Below are 23395 nucleotides of genomic sequence, written 5' to 3' on the forward strand. Positions count from 1 at the left end.
CCCTTGGGATTAAATGAAATGCAATTGCCCAGAAGTCAGGCTGGCTTCTTGATTACAGCAGAATGCAAACTCCTCAAGGGCGGGGATCTTTGCTTTATTTGCTGCTAAATTCTCAGCACCTGGGATAGTTCCTGGTGCATAGTAGATCCTCAATAAATATTTCTTGAATGAATAAATGACTGAACTCTGGGTTGGCTAGCTCAGTGTGTAGGGGTAACTTCCTTCTCCTTCCCTAGACCCACGTCCCTCCTTCAAAAATCTTGAACTCAACATGACTCCATCAGCTATGACTTCATTCAGCAGCAAGCAATGAAAAGCCACAAAGGGCCTGAGGTGGTGGCTCAAAAACAGTGGCTTAAACAAGTAAAACGACCAACTTGCCTAGACTGGTATGTCAGCTCAATGATATTATTAAGGACCCAGGATCTATCCATCTCCCTGTCCCAGCCATTATGTGACTTTTACCCTGATGATCACAAGATGGCTGCTGTACTTCTAGGTATTACATCTCTGTTTCAGAAAAAGGAGGATGGGAAAAGGGCAGAAGGTACAAGAAGGAGCCAGACAGGTGAGTACTTAACAACAATAACAATGGCCCCTCTCTTCCTTTCTCTGCCATCATGGTGTGTGCTTGCCTCTGCTTCTTGCCATGTCTTCTCACAAGACTTTCAGGATTAAGCGATTCCTGGCCAAGAAACAAAAGCAAAATCGTTCCATTCCCCAGTGGATTAGGATGAAAACTGGCAATAAAATCAGGTACAACTCCAAAAGGAGACATCGGAGAAGAACCAAGCTGAGTCTATAAGGAATTGCACGTGAGATGGCACACACATTTATGCTGTCTGAAGGTCACAATCACATTACCGTATCAAGCTGAAAACGTCACCATTATCTGGAGAATTAGACATGTTTTACTGGGAATATATTTTTCCTTTCTGAATCTGTTATGAATGCGTTGGTTGGCTGGGTTCAGTAATAAATATGTGAGACCTTTCATTTCAAAAACAACAACAGCAACAAAATAAAACACTTTTAGGTTTCTGTTATAAGGGAGGAGAGACTCAGTCCTGGGAGAGCAGCCAGCAAGGTCTGCCATCATGGCCAAATGAAACCATTGTTCCCCTCTACCCATCCTCCCACACCTACTCCTTCTCCAGGCTTCTTCGTTTGAGTAGATAGCACCTCCCTTCACTCAACTCCCCAAGTGAAAAGTCCAAGAGTCAGCCCTCACTCCATGCCCACATCCAGTCCAACAGTTCCTGTTAGCTTCACCATGATCTGGATCCTGAATCTGACCATGACCCTCCACCTCACTGTCCAAGCCACTCTCATCTCTCTCCCTTGTGCACTCCGGCTCTCCTTACCATCCATTCTCCTCCTGGTGGCTGAAGAATTCGTTACACAAGTAATCTGATCACATCACTCCCACCTTAAAGCCCTTTGAAGCTTTGCATCATGCAGACTATAACCAAACCCTCACCCTGGCCCCAGGCTACACAGCTGGACCCTGAGCACCTCCTTGCATGGGGTCCCCCTTGCCCACCTCATCCAGCCAAGAGGGCCTCACTTAGGCGCTTTCCTTATACCTGCTAGTTCCTGCCCTCAGGCCTTGGCACTAGCAGTTCCCTTTGCCAGGAACACACTGCCCCTGCCCACGGTCATTGTCTGTTATATTACCCTTTTCATCCTGACAGCACTCATCCGAATCTCTTTTATAGTCTGTCTCCTCCCCCAGGATGTATTCAATGAATACATGGATGGAGAGGTTTGTTTTGGGTGGTCTCTTAGGGAAACTTCTAGCTCTTGGAGGTCTAAAGAGAAGGGAGAGGAAGGAGCTTGGGGTAGGGAATGCAACACATGAGGTATGTCAGAAACTGGAACCAACATCCCAACCCTCTTCCCTGATTGCTCAGTGTAGGAGACCAGTCAGAGTGGTGGGAGAAACTATAGGGAAAAGAAGCAGGACCTCTGAAAGATCAGAGGGCTCTGCAAAGCTCCAGGAGAGAACAGCTGAAGGCAGCTGTTCTATAACTCTGAGGCAGAGGGCAAGGAGTAGGTACAAGGGAGTGTGGGGGAATTTATCTTAAACAGGCTTGTTTACTTATGTTGACCAGAAACTGACCTTTGATTATCTGCACATGAAGTCCCCCTAAAGCGGAAGAATAAATGTTAATTACCTACAGGTTGTGTGGGCTCCAGGTTTTCGGCATTGTGCCTGCATGGAGTAAAAGCAAGCAGCTCCAGCTTCTGGGGGCTGCTCTCTGGCCACTAGAGCCAGGCAGTCATCCAGCTGCGGTTACACTGCATACGTGTCTGACTACTCATTTCATCGTCAGTCAGCCAGGGTCTGCGGGACAGACCCGGCAGCCTAGGAGATCCTGCTAGGTGAGCATATCCGGGGCCGAGTCACAGACCATTTGGAAAAAACTGGAAAGAGGTGAGCACAGGCACTGCCATATTGAGCCCCCTGAATTCAGGCCAGAATGGGACCGCGCCATCTGGAAAATGGCATTGAGAGAGCAAGCAGCCTGCTGGCTCTGCCTCTGATTAGCAGTGGATAAGTGACCTAACCCTCTCTGAACCTCAGTTTCTTCATCTATAAAATGGAATAAAAAAGAATAGTATTTACTTCCCAAGATTGTTTTAAGGATTCATTCAGGGCGGGGCCCACAAATTAGCTGGGCATGGTGGTGGGGCGCCTGCAATCCCAGCTACTCAGGAGGCTGAGGCAGGAGAATAGCTTAAACCCCAGGAGGCAGAGGCTGCAGTGAGCCGGGTTTGCGCCACTGCATTCCAGCCTGGGAGACAGAGAGAGACTCTGTCTTTAAAAAAAAAAAAAAAAAAATCTCTGCCCTGCTTCTGCCTAGAAACTAAAAGGCCTGTATTTGAGACCATCACTACATCACTAACTGGTTGCAACCTCAAACCAGTCCTTTCTCTCTTACCTCAGATTCCTTCTTTAAACAAGGAGGGTAGATGCCACCACAGCTGAGCCGCTGAGGGTTCTCCCAGCTAAAGCTGAGATTTTTGTGATTCTAAACAATCGCCTCCCTACACTGAGTTAGAAGGAAGGCCTGCTGGGCCTCTAAACCAAACGCCCCCGGGTCTCTCACCCAGGCTTCCTGGCCCAGGCACACAGGACAGCACTGCCCCAGGCTGTGCAGTGCCTGGCTGGCCTCCCTTCACGGGTGATGCCCGTCTGCCCAGTTTTCTAGCCCGGGAGGGAGCCTGGGCCTCAGCCCACGCCATTCTCTGGGACCTAACTCCACTCCGTGATTTGGGGAAAAAAGCCAAGCAATGGATTCAATTAGGAGCCTCTAAACCGTCAAGGCTTCCCCATGGGTTACCATTTAGACCAGAGCTTCTCAAGCTGAATTTAAGAAAAAAAGTTTAATCTGCTGCTAACTTATGCTTTTTGTAAAATTTTAAAAATATATACTGTGTAATACTAGTAGTTACACAATATTGTGAAAGCACTTCTAAATTGTATGCTCAAAAATGGCTAAAATGGTACATTTATGTTATCTATATTTTACTACAATAATTTGTTTAAATAGAAAAAAATGAAAAAGGTGAAATTCTAGCCTCAGCTTCATTTTAATAGTATTCGACAAGACCTTGTAAAATTGTCATAAAAGTTTCTAAATGCTTACTTTCAATTTCTGTACTTATCTCGCTGCAGACCAGTAAAAATTTGTGTGCTGGCAGCAATCCCCGAGCCACACTTTGATAGCTCGGATCCGACTTGCTAAGAGGGACTCTGGCTTTGCAGGGCCTCTCAGGAGATCTTCCAAGAGCACAAGGTTCCTGCACTGTGACTCCCTCCAGCAGGCATTTCTGGACACCAAGCTGGTCAACCCCAAGCAGCCCAGGGCAGGTACACTGGTCTGATGTATGGCTGACACCTCCTTATGCCCCAGCTGTCCCCTAGGGACTTCTTGATGTGCACTGGTTTTTATTTATTTTTTTTGAGACAGTCTCGTTCTTGTTGCCCAGGCTGGAGGGCAATGGTGTGAACTTGGCTCACTGCAACCTCCGCCTCCCGGATTCAAGCAATTCTCCTGCCTCAGCCTCCCAAGTAGCTGGGATTACAGGCATGCACCAGCATACCTGGCTAATTTTGTATTTTTAGTAGAGATGGGGTTTCACCATGTTGGCCAGGCTGGTCTCAAACTCCTGACCTCAGGTGATCCACCCACCTCACCTCGGCCTCCCAAAGTGCTGGGATGACAGGTGTGAGCCACCGTGCCTGGCCAATGTGTACTATTATTAAAGTGTCCCTGTCAGTGGCCAGGAGAATGGTGGTGCCCTTGATAACCACAGGGAGTCACGGGGTAGGGCGTGGGGTGGGGTAGCTTGGGTTTGGGAGGTAAATAGAGAGGCGCCTTCTTTGCTTCTACTCCCTAAGTCAAACTTGGCCCAAGCATTATCTCCTACAGGAAGTCACCCTGGGCCTACATCCTGAGGAGCCCCTATCTGTGTCCCACAGCAGAGCACAGGTCTCCCTGTATTTGTATTGATTAGGTGACATGGTAAATTAGGAAGTGGTGCCTGCTCCTGGGAAGATGAGGGAATGTAATATGTGCCTTGGTTGTGGTGTATGACTGGATTTCAGGCCCCACATCTCCTCAGCGGGATCCCCTGTGCAGGGTACGGTCTGCACACTATGAGCAGGGGCTGTGACGAGAGCAGCTGCAGGCTCATCTCCACCAGGCTGTCTGGTACTGGAGAGATGGCAATGGTGTTTAGATGTTGCATCCTGAGTAGAGAGGTCTCTGCCTAGGTGAGCAACAGAAACGTTGCTGGCTTAAAAAAAAAAAAAAAAAAAAAAAAAATCTAGGCCAGACACGGTGGCTCATGCCTGTAATCCCAGCAGTCTGGAAGGTTGACGCTGGTGGATTGCTTGAGCTCAGGAGTTGGAGACCAGCCTGGGCAACATGGTGAAATCTCATCTCTACAAAAATTACAAATATTAGCCAGCCATGGTGGCACACACCTATAGTCCAAGCTACTCTGGAAACAGGTTGGAGGATTGCTTGAGCCAAGGAGGCTGAGGCTGCAGTGAGCTGAGTTTGCACCACTGCACTGCGGCCTGGGTGACAGAGACCCTGTTTGAAAAAAAATTCTAGACACTGGGGCTCCAATTTTATTTTTTTATTTACTTTTAAATTATTTAGAGATAGTCTTGCTATGTCTCCTAATAAGGCTGGTCTCCAACTCCTGGGCTCAAGTGATCCTCCCACCTTGGCCTCCCAAAGTGCTGGGATTACAGGTGTGAGCCAACACACCCAGCCACAGGCTGGCTCCAATTTTAGAAATTCTGCCTCCAAAGGTCTGATGAGGGTCCTGAGTCTCATATTTTGAAAAAGTACCATGGGATCCCAATACCCAGCTGGTGTCTGGCCCATAGAGGTGCCACCAAGTGTTTGGTGACTGGGCTTAGAGGTGCAGCACATCTCTGACACAGGAGACAGCTAGGTGACCTGGGAAGGAGGGAGATTCACTTTTATTATACATCTTTTTTTTTTTTTTGAGATGCAGTATCGCTCTGTTGCCCAGGCTGGAGTGCGGTGGCGTGATCTATGCTCACTGAAATCTCCGCCTCCCGGGGTCACACCATTCTCCTGCCTCAGCCTCCCGAGTAGCTGGGACTACAGGCGCCCGCCCCACGCCCGGCTAATTTTGTTTTTGTATTCTTAGTAGAGACGAAGTTTCACCATGTTAGCCAGGATGGTCTCGATCTCCTGACCTCATGATCCGCCCGCCTTGGCCTCCCAAAGTGCTGGGATTACAGGCTATTATACATCCTTTTGTACTGATTGGACTTTTGATCTAAAAAAAAGTTTGGCTGACTTGGAGTGATGGAGTTGCTGTTCTGTGTCAGGGACTACAAACCCTGGGCCTCCAGCAGGCACAGGGCCCATCCAGCAAAAGACAGAAATGGGTGGGCCCAAGTGGGATGGAGAGCTGCAGAACACAAGTCCTACCTCGAGGGGGCAGCAAGTGCCCAGAGTCCGCTGACGGCAGCTGGGAGGGACTGCGAGCCCAGGGTTGCCAGATCTGTCGGCTTTTTTCAAGATAAGCTTGAAATCAGATTTTCACATGGAATTGTCAGCTAATTCAATTTAAAACACAGCATGCGCTGAATGCAACATGCCTATGGTTCAACATTGGCTGCAGGCCACCAGTTTGTGTGTTCGGATCCAGGAGGATTCCATTAAGGATTGTGCACCTCAGAGCCATCTGCAAAGAAGGTGAAGATCCATCATTTGCTTCTAGAAAACAGGGTTGACTCCACATGGGGTCCGCAAAAGATGAGGACAAAGCCAGTGCCCCAAAGTAGACTGTGGGAGTCACCCACCCACTCATCATTATTTAATCCAGCACATTAACCTCCCACCACGAGCCAGGAGATCCAGTGGTGAATGTGACAGGCAGAACCCCCTGCTCTCAGGGACCCTATGTTCTAGCTGGGGAGACACTTGAATTAATGAGTAACACTTGTGATACATGAGGAGCTGCCGTACAGCATGGGGGTTAATAGTCTGGGTTTGAATCCCGAGTCCACTGCTTGCTAGTTGTGAATTTAGGCAAATCCTCTAATCTAGGTCCAGTTGCCTTACTTCTTGCCTGTGGAATGGCCATGATAACCTCCTAAGGTTGTTCTGGGGATTCACTGAGACAATGCAAATAATTATTAGTTGCTGCTATTAAGTAGAGAGCTGTGAGAGCAGGGAAGAGGGGAGCCTAGGCTTAGCATGGGGACCTCCCCTTCCAGTGAATACTGGGGCTTTTTGCCAGTGAGGGGAGCAGGAAGCCACAGGGGTTGGAAGCTCCAGGCCCAGCAGAGGCTCAGTCCTCTTCTGCTGAGATGGCTGCAATGAGGCAGCTGGCTCATTTCCTGTCTGTTTCTTCTTCCTGTGGATCCAATTTCAGCAGCCTACTTGTCTCAGTAGGATTTGGTGTCCAAGGACTGGGAAGGTACTGCTCTGCTCTTGGCCATGATGAAAGAAGGCCAGGCCTTTCCAGCTATGAACCAGAGCCCCTCCACGAAGCTGCTGCATTTTGGAGCTCATCAAACCCTACAACTAAGTTTTAAAAATCTAAGTGCATGTAAGAAACAAGTCAGAATCCCTTTCCTATGCCCTTAAGTACAGAATACCAGCTTCTGCTGGCAGAGGCCGCAGCCACAGGGACATTTTGGACCTTTCTTTCACCTGGGCAAAAAGGGAAGAGGCAAGTATCAAGAGACTTGACTCACCAACAATGTGTCTGGGGACTTGGAGTTCGGCTCTGTGTTTATGACATGGTCTCTGATCTCAGGTGGTCTGCAATCCAACCCTGTAGAGAATCACAGTCTTGGATTTGGAAGGGAACTTCTAGGGCATCTAGTCCAACTTTCACCCAAAGGGGGAAGCTTTTCTATAAGAAACTTGGCCTTGCTGGGTGCTGTGGCTCACGCCTATAATCTCAGCACTTTGGGAGGCCGAGGCAGGCAGATGACCAGGTCAAGAGTGCAAGACCAGCCTGGCCAACATGGTCTCTACTAAGAATACAAAAATTAGCCCGGCATGGTGGTGCATGCCTGTAATCCCAGCTACTTGGGAGGCTGAGGCAGGAGAATTGCCTGGGAGGAGGCAGGTTGCAGTGAGCCAAGATCGTGCCACTGCACTCCAGCCTGGGCAACAGAGCAAGATTCTGTCTCAGGGAAAAAAAGAAAAAAAAGAAACTTGGTCTTCATCTTCTGTATTCCTAAATGAACCACATTTAACAGTGATTCAAACAAACGAATTCACAGTAAGGTAGCCAAACTCATCTGGGTGCCCAGTTTTACTGGGAGAGCTAAAACATCGCTGAAAATCAGAATTCTCCACTGGGAGAGTGATACAGAGTAGACAGGAGCACCTTTATAAAAGTGCTGGGGGCGGGGGATGAGACCTCACTCCAAGGCATGCAAGGATAACAAGAGGCCCTGCCTTTTTAAGGAGGTGGGACCAGCTGAATATAGGACTTTCATTTGCTCACTGAATCTTGTGAACAGGTCTGAGGCAGAGGGGAATTGTTCCAGGCGATGAGGGGACGCTGAGCTGTCAGAGCAGCCCCCCTCCCTGTGCAGGGCCTAGAGCAGGACTGCCTGGGTAAGCTGCTCCTATTGGCTTAGGACCTTGGGTACGTTACATTGCCTGTTCACTTCTCTGTATGGTGGAGACAATGAACACAATGCCTGGATGTCAAGTGCTCAGTAAATAGTGGCACTGCCATTTTCCCAAGTGGAGTGGTTTGTTTCTCTTCCAGCTTCCCAAGTTTAGAGCACATGTCCCAGTTCTTCAGTGCAGTCAGTCACATGGATTGCTTCAGAGCCCAGCAGGCCCTCCCACCTCATCCCTGTGCTGCCCCAACAGCCACGATGACCACTGTAGCCTGTATGGCAGCCATTCTCCAGTCAACTCACCCTGCCTCCACTTTCTCTTCCTTAAAATGGCTTTGTTACTAACCACTGCAGTCCCCATGTTCAAAAGCCTTCAAAGAGCCTCCACTGCTTAGAATAAAGAAATGGGGAGGGGGCCTGCCTGGAGGGCCTACTACAGGCCATTAACTATGGCAGGTTCTCTGTGCATGCTGTAATCACAGGCTTACTAGGTGTTTAACAATTAAGGGCTTTATTGGGGTTTGGCTTGGAAGGTTCATCTGACTTCCCAAAGGACAAGCTCAAGTGCTTTCTCCTCTCAAAGCTTCCCAGACCACAAAGCCCTCTGTGATCACTCCTTTTACCAAAGCACTAGAGCACCCTGGTGAGTACAAGTATGTGGTCGAGAGCCTCACCCTCAGGTAAGTAAGCGTTCTACAGCTCTCCTTCCCCTCACATGGACACATGATGTGCTGGCCCCATCCCATTTTTTCTCCATCCCTAGCACACAGGCCAGAGTGGAGCACAATCTAGGTGCTTGTCAAATGTTAACTTAAGGGCCTCCTTCACATCCTTCAAACCTCTCTCCACTGAGCCCAGTCAATCATAAGGCTCAAGTACAAAATCCTCAGGAAGCGACAAGCCTCATCTTCCATTCAAGACAAAAGGAACGGAGTGTGCACCTTGGTGACAGCCTCGACTGCTTGTCAAACCACTCTGGCCTTATTAGGCCAACCTATTGGAAGTGCTGCCGGGAGAGGCTGGCCCCACTGGGACAGACGCAGACTCCCATGATGGCACAGAGAACGCTGGGCCCGGGAAAGCATGCCAAGAGACACTTCCCAGAAGCTCGTAGGTGCCACCGCTCCTTCGCTTCACTCCAAGCCAGATACAAAGAATGTGGGAGTAACAGTTACTTAACTGATGTCCCCCAACTGTCTCATTTTATCCAGGAGAAAATGGGGGTCCAGGACTAAGTGCTTCACCAAAGGTCAAGGTGAAATAGAAAAGCCAGAGCTTCTATTTCTGTGGTAAGATACATCCCCTTCAGTTTCCTGTGACTTAAGCCTGTCACAAGGCAGGGGCTCAGGATCACCCTCGGATAGAAGTCAGGGCCACTGTGGGATTGGTGGCAACTGATGGGGCATCCTTTCAGATCTATGTTGATCTTTCCCTTGCTTTCTCCTGAGGCCAGTTTCCCTCCCTAAATGTCCTAGATGAACAAAAGCTTACTGCCACTTGTAGGACACCTTGTATCATTATGCCAAGTTTCTACACTCAGGCCCTCTTTGTATTCCCATCTACTCAGAACTGGCATTTTAAAGATCCCAGGGCACCTACTATGTCCCAGAGACAGGAGCCAAGATGAACTATGCTGCACCACTGCACACAAGCCTCATCCTGTCCTCTTGCTTTAGATATTGCTCGGAACCTATTGTTGTATTCAACTACACTTGCACTTGTTCCTATTTGCCCTACATGGGCATAACTCTTAAAACCAAGCTTTGTTCAGAATTCCTCTGATTGATCATTTAAGTAAATTTAAAAGTCAATTCAAGGAATACAAAAACTGCATAATAATTTCCAACTCAAGAGTATAAACTTAGATCACTCACTAGCCTCTGGTTGAAAACAGTAATCGTGATTTATATGGAATGCTAAATACCTATGTTCTAAGTGTGCTCTCTTGCCACAAACCCATTTAATCCTAACAATCTTAGGTAAGTTGAGGTAGGCTGTTGTTCTCATAAATAAGTTTGGTAAAACCCCAATCTCAAGATACAGCCCAAGCCACAGAGGCACATGCGTTAGCAACACGTGGACCCCACTGCAGTATTAGCAATCATCTTTTGCTGTAAGTGCTTGGCTTCCAAGAGCTTTTATACAGATGTCTAAGAGCCACAAAATATATATAATTAGGCTATTTCCCAAATAGCACAGGAAAGCTGCCAAAGGCGTTCCCTGAATTGAGAGGCAATGCACTGACAATGGGGACTATTACAGCCTCTGGATACAAGATGACGTATCTGTCAAATGCTACTCTAGAAATAATTAAGGTTCCCTTTAGTCATTTCACAGGAGTTGCTACAGCAGCACATAAAGTTTTATTAATATTCTGATTCTCGCGTCGTCGTTTTTATGGCAGGAAAGGATGAGGACATGCCCCACCTGTAATGTAGAGCAAGCAAACCACCAAGTAGGACCTGAGATTCTCTCTAAACTGTTCTCTAGTAACACGCTTGTGCCTTTAATCTGCCTTTTAAAAGGGACACAGAACAAAAAATGCTTGTTTGCAAATAAACATCTGAAAGAATATAGTAACAGCTGACCTGGGCTGAGGCATCCAAACAAAGCAGCCATTGTGGAGGTAGACAATGCAAACCACACTGGGGCAAGAAACTGAGGGCAGAGAACGTGCGGTCATTTGTGCCTTGGTATTTCTACCAGCCCCAAGGCCCCATCTGGAACAAGTATCAACCAGGAGGGTCTCTATGGCTTGATTTATTAACCTAACTCGAAAGAAGTCACTGCCACGAACAGCACTGTGCAGTTTTATTAACCATTCAAGTCCAGTAGCATCTGGTAAGATTGGGACAGAATTGGGATTGAAAAGTGAACAGATATTCAGCATCTAACAGTTCAAAAGAAGCCACTACATACTCTTTTCACAAATATGTTTTCACAGAGCCAATACAGTACTAGCCATTAACCCAGTACACCAAGTGTACCGAAGTAGAAAAGATGCAACAAGAAAAATAGCTACATTAGAAAGACCAACACTTTAGAAAAAGAGTAAAACACTTTTAGTTTCTCCCCTTTAGCCCCTAAAACAACATCTTACAGTCTGAATCTACCTATACAGTCCTACATTAGCTTCTAAAATATTTGTCAGGAGGGAAAAAATAAAATGACACTGGCCAGTACAGTCTTTGGATATTTAGGAAGGGGATGGGGAGAAAGTCAGTTGTCAGAGCAAATTAGTCAGCTTCAGTCTCGTCAGCAGGGTCTTTGGATTCTTTGTTCTTCCGCACTTCTTCAATGTGCTTATCCTGCAAAGGAAGGGTAAGGTGTCATCAGTCAAAAAAAAAAAAAGCCTGTCAAGTCACGACCCCCAGCCCCCACCTCAAAGAGGCCCAACACAACCTCAGTGCATATATTACAGCCTGTGGGAACCACAAAATTTGAGTTCTGAGACATCATCGAATCTCCTGGGTCCCTTGTAGAACCTAACAAGCCGCATACTGGTCTTCGAAGGACTGTGCAATTATGCTGGGAATTACTGAATATTCCATCTTAAAACATACCTTTCATTTAACATGTTAAGCCCCAAATGGATGACAAAAAGACACCAAATACCTTTTATCAAAGCACTTAGTTCAAGCCAACTAATTGGTGCATGAAACTCCAGGCTCAACCCTTTTACAAGGTAAGAAACCAACCTTCTCTCGCAAACGCTCCAGTTTGGCAGCCATTTGTGCCTCTCGGTTCTCTTTGTTAGCTTCCATTTTGTGGGTCAGTTTCTCTTCTGCCATTTTACTGAAGTTGTTGTTCTCTTCTATTGCCTTCTGAAGCACTTCTTTCTCGTGCTCTCGTTTCTCAGCCAGCTGCTTTAAGACCTCAGCTTCATGCGACTGGAAAAAAAAGTTTAATAGGCTAGGCACTTTGAAATGTATTCAGGCTGGGGGTGGTGGCTCACGCCTGTAATCCCAGCACTTTGGGAGGCCAAGGTGGGTGGATCATTTGAGGTCAGGAGTTCAAGACCAGCTTGGCCAACATGGTGAAACCCTACCTATACTAAAAATACAAAAATTAGCCAGGCGTGGTGGCGGGCACCTGTAGTATCCAAGCTACTTGGGAGGCTAAGGCAGGAGAATTGCTTGAACCCAGGAGGTGGAGGTTGCAGTGAGCCGAGATCGCGCCACTGCACTCCACCCTGGGTGACAGACTCTGCCTCAAAAAATAAAATGTATTCAGCATTAGTTAAAATTACAATAAAAATCAATTACTAAGGGGACTGAAAAGGGGCAGAAAATAAGGTCCGGTTTAAATAATACCGAAGTTAGGACCTGAATTATCCCTATCATACTGTAAAAATGGTATTTTTTCTAGTATTTGTATTTAACTTTAGAAAACTGCTTATCTGTTCAGAAATCTCTTACCCAATTAGTCCTTAAGGAAATCCTTGTAAGATTTACTGCTTAATGGTATCTGCATGACTTAAGGAATATGTACTTGGGAGTGGCACTTTTATTGTAAAGAATTTCACTATTTAACTTCAAAAGCTACCCAAAGAAAACTAGCTCATTGTAAAAATTTTAACCATAACTGGATAAAACAATGATAGGAAATGTAAGACTAAGCCTGCAGATTACTATTTAAGACAGAAAAATTTGTTTCAAGGAAAAGTCTTCTTAGCTTTTGTCTCAGGAAACTGCATTAATTACCAGACCATACCTTGGTATGACCCCTTCAACAGAACAGCTTGTTCTCAAAACACATTCAGATGTGTTTGGAACCACTGACTTGCAGGATAACCACAGAGCATCTGCCACTGGTTCTATTGATTCTCTTCTGCCAAATCCTAGTCATGATGGGAGTTTCACTATATTTAGCCAGTTACTATGTAAAGCACAGGCTAATGACTACAGGGCCAGGGTTGATGTCTAAAAAACTTTCCACTGTCCAACCTTTGGTTGTATTGCTTCCTCCTACTCCATGAACTCACACTCTTACATAGAAGCATAGAAGATGACTCTTAGTGTAAGCACTGTGGCTCTTTGGGCGGGTGTGTATGTGTCCTACAAATCACACTATGCTGGTCTGGGGAAGGTTATTACCCTTACCTTTTGTGCCTTACTTGCCCCAACTTTAAAATCAATCCAATCAGGGTTGGGAAAGGGAGTTAAATGAAAAGTTATGTACAGTTGTTAATGAGTAACACCGAATGGAAAGAAACACACCAAAATGTTAACACTGGTTGCTTCTGGGAAGTGGGATAATGAATACTTTTAATTTCCATTTATAAATTTCTGTATTTTCCAAATTTTCTACAACTAGTATATTTATTGATTCTTCAAATTAGCTTTTAGTGATAGTTACTTTATAATAGAATTGCTTAGATAAGAAAAGCTACCATGATACCAGCTGAGCAACACAATCACACTAGCAATTTAAAATGTTTTTATTGTACAGCTCTCAAAAAACAAAACCAAAGTGCCAAAGAATCATCTGGCAACATATCTTTTCAAAGAGGAAGCATGAGCTTCGATTTAAGACAGACCAGGGCTTGAATTCTGACCCCAACACTTACTAGTTGTATGACTGCAGAAAAACGACTTAACATTCCTGAAACCGTTTCTAATTTCCATTATTTGAGGCAACACCATGTATTAAAGGAGAAAAATATAAACAAAGGAGCTGGCACATAATAGGAGTTCAATAAGTGAGGACTGGTATTTCCTTCCAATCACTGGCATATGTAATAATCAGTGTAGCTACAATTCTGTTTTCTTCTTGTTAATAGAAATAAAACTGATCTGCCCATTACATAAATTAATATCCTGCTTTCTGTGAATTGCTTCGTTTACCTTGCGTCTTTCTTCTGCAGCTTCTAATTTCTTCTGAATTTCCTCCAGAGAAAGATCCTTCTTCTTTGGAGGGGAAAGGGGGAATTCTGGAACAGATTCTTTTGACCGAGGGCTGAGAATCAGCTCAAAAGCCTGGCCTGAGGCACGCTTCTCCAGTTCTTTCACCTGGATATCTAGAATTGATTATATTTATAATTCAGAAAACCAGGATTCTCCTATTCTAATAAACAGTACTATAATTTTCTAAAACCCAAATCAATTTAATGTATTAAATTAGGGCTGATGAGGAAAGTTGTGGTTTTTTCCCCTTTTTATTCCTATCAGCCTACTGACACTAGAGGAAGATGTGTTTGCAGCAAGATATTATCTAAACACCATTTCCCAAGGCCAGGTACCATGGCTAATGCCTATAATCCCAGCACTTTGAGAGGCCAACATAGGAAGATCCCTTGAGCCCTGAAGTTTGAGACCAGCCTTGGCAACAAAGGGAAAGCCCATCTCTACAAAAAAAAATTTTTTTTAATTAGGTGGGTGTGGTAGCCCATGCCGATAGTCCCAGATGCTATGGAGGCTAAGGTGGGAGAATCGCTTGAGCCCACTTGAGCTCCAGAGGTCAAGGCTGCAGTGAGCTATAATTAAGCCACTGCACTCCAGCCTGGGCAAGAGTGAGACCCTGTCTCAAAAAAAATAAAAAATAAAAACCATCTCCCAGAAAAACAGCTCAACATTTTTGGATTAATAAATACTGTTTTGAGACATTAGTGTCTGACAATCGCTTTCATAAACAAAAGACTTGTGCAAACTCCACAATTTTGCTTCAGACTAAGCCAAACTGTCTAATAAACAATTATGAGCTCTTGGCACATTCAAGTGATAATCATTTTTTAATTCTCCTATTCATAAAATAGGTTTTGGATATGACCATAAGTGCCAAATCAAAGGTGAAGACCTGAGCCACCTCAATCTAAAATCATAAGCCCATCACAATTTCAGCTTTTCCAAATAGATTACCTACCAGAAGAAGCCATGGTGAATAGAAGACAAGCGACAGGCAGTGTATTCTGCACAATCAACTGGGATAAGGAAAGCCCTGAAAATGATTTTCAAAAACATGCAATCACTTTCTTTGCCTTTCTGTATGTCATCAACCAAAAGAGATCTCACACCACATCTACATACATCGTCATAAAAATCACTACGTAGAATAAAGACGTCATTAACCACGAAAAAAATTACCAAAATCTCAATGAACATATTGGGAAATATGACCTGAATATGATATTGGTTGCAGAAAATCAAGTTAACTGAGTTTGCTCGTTCATAAAACTCGGATTTTTAAAATCAGACGAAGTCACAAGGGTGAAGGATCTTTCTCCCCCGTAAACTCTTTAACATTTCCCCGAAACTGTAAGAAGATATTCCAGATTCAACTCAACAGTGCCCCCGGAGCCATCTTAATACTGCCTACAACTCATTGTGTAAATGAAATACCCACCCCTGCTTTGTCTGTGTCTGACGTGGTGGATAAAAAAACGCCCAAGCTAATAGTAACCAATAATGTTGAACTCCTATTGTCCCTCAGGTTTAAGCTCCCTTGCCCAACAGCAAGCAAAATGTTATTGAACCTCTAGATTTTTACTTATAATATTTGCTGCCGTTATGTCATGAAATATCCTGTATCTCTTGATCTTTTTAAGATTATGATTTTTGTAGACCCCAGCTAGTACCAAAAACGTAGGATGACAGGTTGCCAAAAGCTAGAAATTTAAACCAGAGGCAGCGACAAGATTTAGGCAAAGCAGAAAATTAGACGCAGCACCGGACCCAGGATGGGCGTGGTCCTGGTCCAGACGAGAAGAGGACCAGTCGCCTCCGGCCAATCAGAGCACGCCCTGCGCTCCGGCCCCTAGCCCCGCCCCCTTACTCCCCGCGCCTTTTCGAATCTCCCCGAACTCTCAACACCCCAGAGCCCGCGCGCGTGGGAAGGGGAGGGGTGGGCGGGGCTAACGGTCCAATCCGGGTAACTCCGCCCCTGCCTGACTCCCCCCGCGCAGACGCCCCCCCCCCCCCACCCCCCGCCAAAAACACCTCCAGGCCGCCGCCACCACCCCCGTCACAGTTCACCGGGTGGGGCAGGCCCTGGGAACAGGCCCCCGGGTGGCCCCGCGGTGGGCTCGTCACCGCCTCCCGCCGTCCCTATGCCCAGCCTGCCGCCATCCAAGCTGTCCGCCCGTCCGGCCGCGAAGACAGAAGAACCCTCGCGGGGACCGGGAGCGCCGCCCCTCAGTCACCAGCTGCGGTCGCCAGGGGACGGTCGCGTCCCTGGCTGCCCGCAGTTTGGCCCTAAAGCCGCTGGCCCCGGGGGGCGCCGCCCCGTCCCTTCAGACAATGGGGACCCCGGCGGGGCCCGAAGGGAAGAGAGGGAGTGAGGTAAATGAGGGCCCACGCCCCCTATTGTCTCGTCGACAGCACCCCGGAGCGGACTCCGGGTGCTCGCCCAGCCCCCTGCCCACGAACAGCCGCGCCCCCAGACAGCGGGGACAAAGGCGAGGCTCCGCCCGAGCCACACACAAAGCGGAGCGACCCCCGCCCACCAGCCCCTCCGGGCCCCGCAGCCCCGCCCGCCGCCCTGCAGCAGGGGGTCGCTGCCACGGCCCAGCCCCTCCCGCCGGCCGGATCCCTCTTGCTGGCCGCAGCCAGCCGCCGCCTCCTCCGAGCCCCGCACCCACCTGCTCGGTCCGAGCCGCCTGACCACACTCTGAGCACCAACAGACCCGGGCGCGCACAAAAGCGCCAAACAGCGGCACGTGACCTCCCCGCGGGGCTCCGCATTGGCCGAGAGCGGCGGCACGTGCCGCCCCCGCCCCCAACAACCCGCGTGGAGCCCCGCCCCCCGGGACCCCGAAGCACCCCGGGAAGTGTAGTCCTGGCCGGCAGGGCAGGAGGACAATGCGGGGGGTTGCGGGACGCATGGGGAGCATCCCCAGGTGTGGGCCTGGGGCTGCGGGGGTGGTCTCGCCGTGGAAGAGGTAGTGGCAGTGGACCCCGGACTAGGTCCGAACCAGCTCCCCCTTCTCGAGAACAAGGGCAGGGTGGAGCAGGCGTGGTGGTGGGGTCCTTCCCTACCTTTCCAGAATTTGGCCGCCTGGACCCCGCCTTGTAAGAGCCACGTGTCCGCCTCGCCCCAAGGGCAGCACTCAGAGCAGTGCCCCTTCTAGTGCCCCACCCACATGGGTACCTAAGACGCCCGAGACCCTGTGACAACACAATGCCACTCCACGCCCTTGCGGGGCCCCCTGCCCCCTGCACCGAGACCGGCGTGTCACCCATATTGTTACATCATCGTAATTTCTAATCCACTCAGCCCACAGGTCGCGGGCGTGTCCCTTCCCTCGCTGTGTGCGTTCTTGCCAGCATCCTCAGGTTCCCGAGCCGGTGACCAGGGACCTGTGCGGGAAAGCGTGAGGCTCTGGAATTTGATCGCCTTTGGTCTAACAAAGCCACTCAGCTTAAATGCAGACTCCATCTGTTCTGCCAAGCCTTCCGCGGATGATAGGGGAGGAAGAGCAATAGTCGTTCTAGACTACACAGATTGCAGTTAAGTGTTGCTTTTGTTCTCAGAGCACGTGCTCCCCAGAGCAGCACTGGGTTCCTTTTAAAAATCAAAAAAGGAGCCACAAGGTCGCTGTTCCCCCTGACCTGGATAGCTTGGAACCTCAGCAGAGGCACAAAGGAAATTCGTCTGACCGAGGCTTAGAATAACTGGCCCTTTCTTCCACAAGAAGAGGGAAAAAAATAAATGAAATGTACATGGTCCCCGCCTCCTCCCATTCTCTGACCAAGACTGTGTCCTCCATTGGTGGTCAATACACCAAGGCACCTGCTTTGAGATCTTGACTAAACAGAAGAGGTATCTTTATTTTATTAATGGGCTGCATCTCCCCAAATCAAGAAATAAATGTGACCAACCTTCCTGAAACAGCCGTTCTAATTTAGAAAGACTCTCATGCCTAGTTAGCCACTAGGCATGTGCCAGAGATAAAATACAACTAAGAGGTGCCCGAGACAATAAAAACTGGATCATACAAGCAGCAGCACACTACACAAAGCAAACAATTAGCAATGCGCTGTTGCCTGAAATATGCTTGTTGCGGCACTTTTTCCAACAATCGCCCTTGTGTGGGGTCGGCCTCCCCCCGAAGCCAATCTAAGTGGTTTTCACTTAGCCTGTGAGCAGGACCAGGAATAATTCAGATTCTGAGCATTGAAAGGCTTCTCAGACCAAATTTGGCTTCAAAATGGCTAGGTGCTTCCATCTGTCATTTTTCTGAACAGAGTCTCAGAAATCATTAGAAAAGTTGGAGAGGGATGGGGATGAGACCCCTCAGGAAAGCGACAGATAGGCAGGCAACACAAATGAGCAAGGAACCCAAGCCCAAGAGGTCCTTACCCACTGAACAGGCTTTTTATCTTGAAGCCTTTGTATTTGATCTGGAGGTTCACGGAGGAAAGTCCCACTCATTTAATGCATTTTTTTAAGTACAATAAATTGCCACACAAAAATCTCACATTCCTAACTATTAATGTTGTGACAGAAAAAGGAAATAAATCTTTCAAAACACTGATTATTTTAAAGCACTTACACTGCTTCCCCCCACCTTTTCTTTCTCCCTAGAGCAGATGTCTATTTCCATGGAAACCATAGCAAGGAACGTAGATGTTAGAACTCATGTCGATTTTTAATCTTTTTTAGCAATGCCACTTGGCTTCTGGGTTTGTTGGGAGATGCCTGGTTCGGCCAGTCTGTGACAATGTCCCGAGCTCCTCACAGCTGCTTGAGGACTGAGAGGGCTGGGTTAAAGTTTCCCCTAGAATGAGCCTGTGAATAAAAAGGTGCTTTTGAGGTGGGATGATTCCTGTCCTTTTATTATTATTATTATTTTACTTTAAAAAATTGAGACAGGGTCTCACTATGTTGCCCAGGTTGACCTCGAACTCCTGGGATCAAGAGATCCTCTTGTCTCAGCCTCCCAAAGTGCTGGGATTACAGGCATGAGCCACCGCACCCGACCTGATCCCTGTCCTTTAGGGTGGGGCTGCCTTTCCGAGAGCCAGATCACAGCTCATTGTCAGCTTCTGTGGGTATCCTATATAAGCCTTGGAATAGGAAGGGCTTTCAGCTGTAAGGAGAGACAACAGCTTTGCCACTTCACTTTGGAGAGGGGCAGAATCGCCCTTCTGGAAAGCTTCCTAAAACGAACTTCAAGATCCACTCTCTTCTGAAGTGGCAGCAAGGAGTTAATGTTCACATCTTGGAACTGTCTATCTTTACCCATGAGAATTATTTTTGCCTCTGCTCAGATGGTTTGGTTGGATTGTTATGGAGCTGGCTGTGACTATGGAGCCACACAACGAAGTGGAGATATGGCAGTCATCCAGCTTATTTGATCTGTGTAGACAGCTAAAGGAGAGCTCTTCAGGCTTCAAAGTCCAGAAGGAATGTCTACACTGATCGAACGGCGGGCCAGGCCGTTGTCAGATCTCCTCTCCTGCCAGACAGCCCGGCAGCCTTTGTTCATTGTTGGCCTTGAGGCTGCAGGGTTTGTCTCCCACATGGCGCCTCCAAGTTCCACAGCTGCTTGTGAGGCCTGTCCTTGGCCAAAGGGTGTCGTGGGAGAGAGAGGTTTGCTTGTTGTCCCCAGTCTCTCTGTTCCCTTTGTCCCCTAATCCTCAAGCACTATGCTCTAACACTCCCTTCTCTATTCGAAACCTGTCTATGAGTCTGCTATTTTACATGTCAGTCTCCCTCACTAGACCATTAGGTCCTAGAGGGCAGGGTGCTGTCTTTCTCTTGGTATCCCTAGTGCAGTGGCCATTCTCAGGCCTGGCCCAGGATGGTGTCGCCTGAATGTTTGCAGAGAACTTTGGGAAAGAATAACCTCTCAGCCAGGCATGGTGGCTCACACCTCTAATCCCAGCACTTTGGGAGGTCGAGGCGGGCGGATCACAAGATCAGGAGATCAAGACCATCCTGGCTAACACGATGAAACCCTGTCTCTACTAAAAATACAAAAAATTAGCCAGGCGTGGTGGCGGGCGCCTGTAGTCCCAGCTATGCAGGAGGCTGAGGCAGGAGAATGGCGTGAACCTGGGAGGCGGAGGTTGCGGTGAGCTGAGATTAGCACCACTACACTTTTTTTTCTTTTTTTTTGAGAAGGAGTCTCGTTCTGTCACCCAGGCTGGAGTGCAGTGGTGCGATCTCGGCTCACTGCAAGCTCCGCCTCCCAGGTTCACGCCATTCTCCTGGCTCAGCCTTCAGAGTAGCTGGGACTTACAGGCGCCTGCCACCACACCTGGCTAATTTTTTGTATTTTTTTAGTAGAGACGGGGTTTCACTGTGTTAGCCAGGATGGTCTCGATCTCCTGACCCTGTGATCCGCCCGTCTCGGCCTCCCAAAGTGCCGGGATTACAGGCTTGAGCCACCGCGCCCGGCCAGCACCTCTACACTTAAGCCTGGGTGACACAGCGAGACTCCATCTCAAAAAAAAAAAAGAACAACTTCTCTCATCCTTCTGTAAACTTCTGTCTCTTCTGTGATATTAGACACCTGAACTCTATGGGACTGGTGAGGGTTAAATGAAATAATGTAAATGAAAACACTTAGCACAATGCCTGGCACATTTAAAGTGCTGAGCACTTGTTAGGTATCATTGCTAGAGATGTTTCCTGATTGCTGTAGATTATTTTATTTTTATTTTTATTTTTTGAGATGGAGTTTTGCTCTTGTTGCCCAGGCTGCAGTTCTCCCGCGATTCTCCCGCCTCAGTCTCCTGAGTAGCTGGGATTACAGGCGCGTGCCATCACGCCCAGCTAATTTTTTGTATTTTTAGTAGACACGGGGTTTCATCATGCTGACCAGGCTGGTCTCGAACTCCTGACCTCAGGTGATCCACCTGCCTTGGGCTCCCAAAGTGCAGGGATTACAGGCGTGAGCCACTGTGCCTGGCCTGCTATAGGTTATTGAATGAGTGAATGACTATTAGACTTTCACCCTTTGATGGAAATTGTAGTTACTGGGTTAACTCTTCCCATGGGGTTAAATTCAATTCATTTAACACTTTAAATAGGTAACACAGTCACATGGTTTAAAAATAAAGTATAAGAAGCCCTTCTTATCTTCCAAGTTCTCTACCAACCACTCCCCCACCATAATCTCTGCTAATCAGTTTCCTGTGTATCCAGGAGTTTCTTCATGTGTACACAAGCAAACTTGTAAGTATGCATTCATATCCCCTCTCTTTTTATACACATGATAGCCTCCTATAACTGTTCTTTGCTTAGCAGTTTCACAGTACATGTCAGGGTCTGGGTGTGGTAGCTCACACCTGTAATCCCAGCACTTTGGGAGCTCAGGGCAGAAGAATCACCTGAGGCCAGGAGTTTGAGACCAGCCTGGGCTACATAGCAAGAACCTGTGTCTACAAATAAATGAAAAAATACAAATAAGTAAAGAAAATTAGCTGGCACGGTGGCATGGGCCTGTAGTCCTAGCTAAGGTGGAAACACTGCCTGCAGTGAGCCAGGATCACCCACTGTTCTCCAGCCTGGGTGACAGAACGAGACCCTGTCTCTTTGTTTGTGGAGTCAGAGTCCTACTCTGTCACCCAAGCTGAAAGAGACAGGATCTCATTCTGTCACCCAGGCTGGAGTACAGAGGCACCATCTCGACTCATTACAACCTCTGCCTCCTGGGTTCAAGGGATTCTCCTGCCTCAGCCTCCTGAGTAACTGGGATTACAGGCACATGCCACCATGCCCGGCTAATTTTTTGTATTTTTAGTAGAGATGGGTTTTCACCATGTTGGCCAGACTGTCTTTGAACTACTGACCTCAAGTGATCCACCCGCCTTGACTTCCCAAAGTGCGGGAATTACAGACGTGAGCCACCATGCCTGGCCAGAGACCCTGTCTCTTAAACAAACAAACAAAAACCATGTCAGGGGTCTTTTCCCTGTTCATACATCAAGCATTTCTTTGATCTGGTGTCCATGGTATGAATATTCCAAGATGCAGTTAACCAGTGCTCTATCTGTGGCTCTTAGGTTACTCCCAATTATTCAGAATAGCTCACCATGCTGTAATGAATGACCTCGTTCATATGGCATTTCCCATGGGTGTGAGTATATCTGCGAGACATATTCCTAGAAATGGTATTTCAGGGCTAAAAGGCAAGCACATTTGTAATTTGGATAGTGCCAAATTGCCTTCCACATTGTACCAATTCAACACTCGCCATGTGGCACTTTAATTCATTATCTCAACTCATTCAAAAATGATTTGAAAGGCTTTGTCCCTAGAAATGTCAGGCATTAGAGAAAAGGAGGGGGAGGAACTGAAATCCCAAGAAAGACATGGCTGTCAATTCTGTCTACATTAATAACTCCTATAAATATTTGACAAGCAACGGGCTGATCTCAGAACAGCTCTGGTGCCTGCACTGTGGCACCCGTCTCAGTCCTGCTCGTGGCTGCAGTGAGATTTGAAGTGCACCTCCATTGGAAGAGATTGGACTGCACTGAGATTGGAAGTGCACTGTGAGACTGGAAGCTTTCTGAAGGCAGGGTCTTATCTCATTGCCGTGTCTCACTCCCCTCCCAATGTGCCTGGCACAGATTTTATTTAATTAATTCTAAGATGTATTTTTCCCCACATTTTTTGATCTTTGAAATCAGTTGGTCCTCATAAATAGCATGTCATAATTATTGACAGCTTTTTATCTTTTTTGTTGTTCTTGTTGTTTTGAGATAGGTTCTCACTTTGTCACCCTGGTTGGAGTGCAGTGGTATGAACATGGCTCACTGCAGCTTCAACCTCTCAGGCTCAAGTGATCCTCCTGCCTCAGCCTTCTGAGTAGCTGGGACAACAGGTATGTGTTGGTTAATTTTAAAAAATTTTTTAGAGATGGGGGTCTCACCACGTTGCCCAGTCTGGTCTTGAACTCCTGGTCTTAAATGATCCTCCTGCCTTGGCCTCCCAAGGTGTTGGGGTTACAGGCATGAGCTGGTCCAGGCACACCTGGCCTAGACTGGAATCTTTTAAATGTTAATAGCTCACATAGAATGCTTACTACACAGCAGCCACTGGTCTAAACACTCCACATGTACTAACTCACTTAATTCTCATGACAGTCTTATGAGGTATTATTAGCCTAATTGAAAAGATGAGGCAATGAAGGTGACCAACTGTCCTGGTTTGCCAGGGACCGAAGGGTTTTTCCAGAACTTGAGACTTTCAGTGCTAAAACAAGGAAAGTTCCAGGCAAGCCCAGATGAGTTGGTCATTCTAAATAAAGGAACGGATTCAGAATGCCTTTTTTAGAGGGAAAAAATAATAAAATAA

General features: G+C 47.3%; 1 protein-coding gene, 2 long non-coding RNA genes and 1 pseudogene across 5 annotated transcripts; 2 read left to right on the forward strand and 2 right to left on the reverse strand.

Moving 5' to 3' along the window:
- The first annotated feature begins 596 nt into the window (after positions 1-596).
- Positions 597-1005, forward strand: LOC108585783 (annotated as a pseudogene). The gene has a single exon (XR_001902298.3). The product of XR_001902298.3 is annotated as a 60S ribosomal protein L39 pseudogene (transcript).
- A 4085-nt stretch (positions 1006-5090) lies between these two features.
- LOC110743162 lies at positions 5091-7532 on the reverse strand. The gene is made up of 3 exons (XR_002521769.2): positions 7262-7532; positions 5988-6243; positions 5091-5483 (listed from the first exon to the last, which is right to left on the reverse strand). It is a non-coding gene; the product is annotated as an uncharacterized LOC110743162 (long non-coding RNA).
- Positions 7533-10936: 3404 nt separating this feature from the next.
- STMN1 (stathmin 1) lies at positions 10937-17310 on the reverse strand. Of its 2 annotated transcripts, none has more exons than XM_003891365.2 (5): positions 17122-17310; positions 15011-15085; positions 13996-14168; positions 11848-12039; positions 10937-11457 (listed from the first exon to the last, which is right to left on the reverse strand). In XM_003891365.2, the coding sequence occupies exons 2-5, from the start codon at positions 15021-15023 to the stop codon at positions 11386-11388; spliced, it is 450 nt and encodes a 149-aa protein (XP_003891414.1). In that variant the 5' UTR covers positions 15024-15085; positions 17122-17310; the 3' UTR covers positions 10937-11385. The 2 variants fall into 2 exon arrangements, with proteins under 2 accessions (XP_003891414.1, XP_003891411.1); XM_003891362.2 differs by lacking the exon at positions 17122-17310 and adding an exon at positions 16725-16860.
- On the forward strand, positions 16355-17809 carry LOC116274612. Its single transcript, XR_004183384.1, has 2 exons — positions 16355-16425; positions 17360-17809. It is a non-coding gene; the product is annotated as an uncharacterized LOC116274612 (long non-coding RNA).
- Positions 17810-23395: the final 5586 nt, after the last annotated feature.

This window comes from Papio anubis, chromosome 1 (genome assembly GCF_008728515.1).
Source record: "Papio anubis isolate 15944 chromosome 1, Panubis1.0, whole genome shotgun sequence".
In the NCBI taxonomy this organism is placed as follows: Eukaryota; Metazoa; Chordata; class Mammalia; order Primates; family Cercopithecidae; genus Papio; species Papio anubis.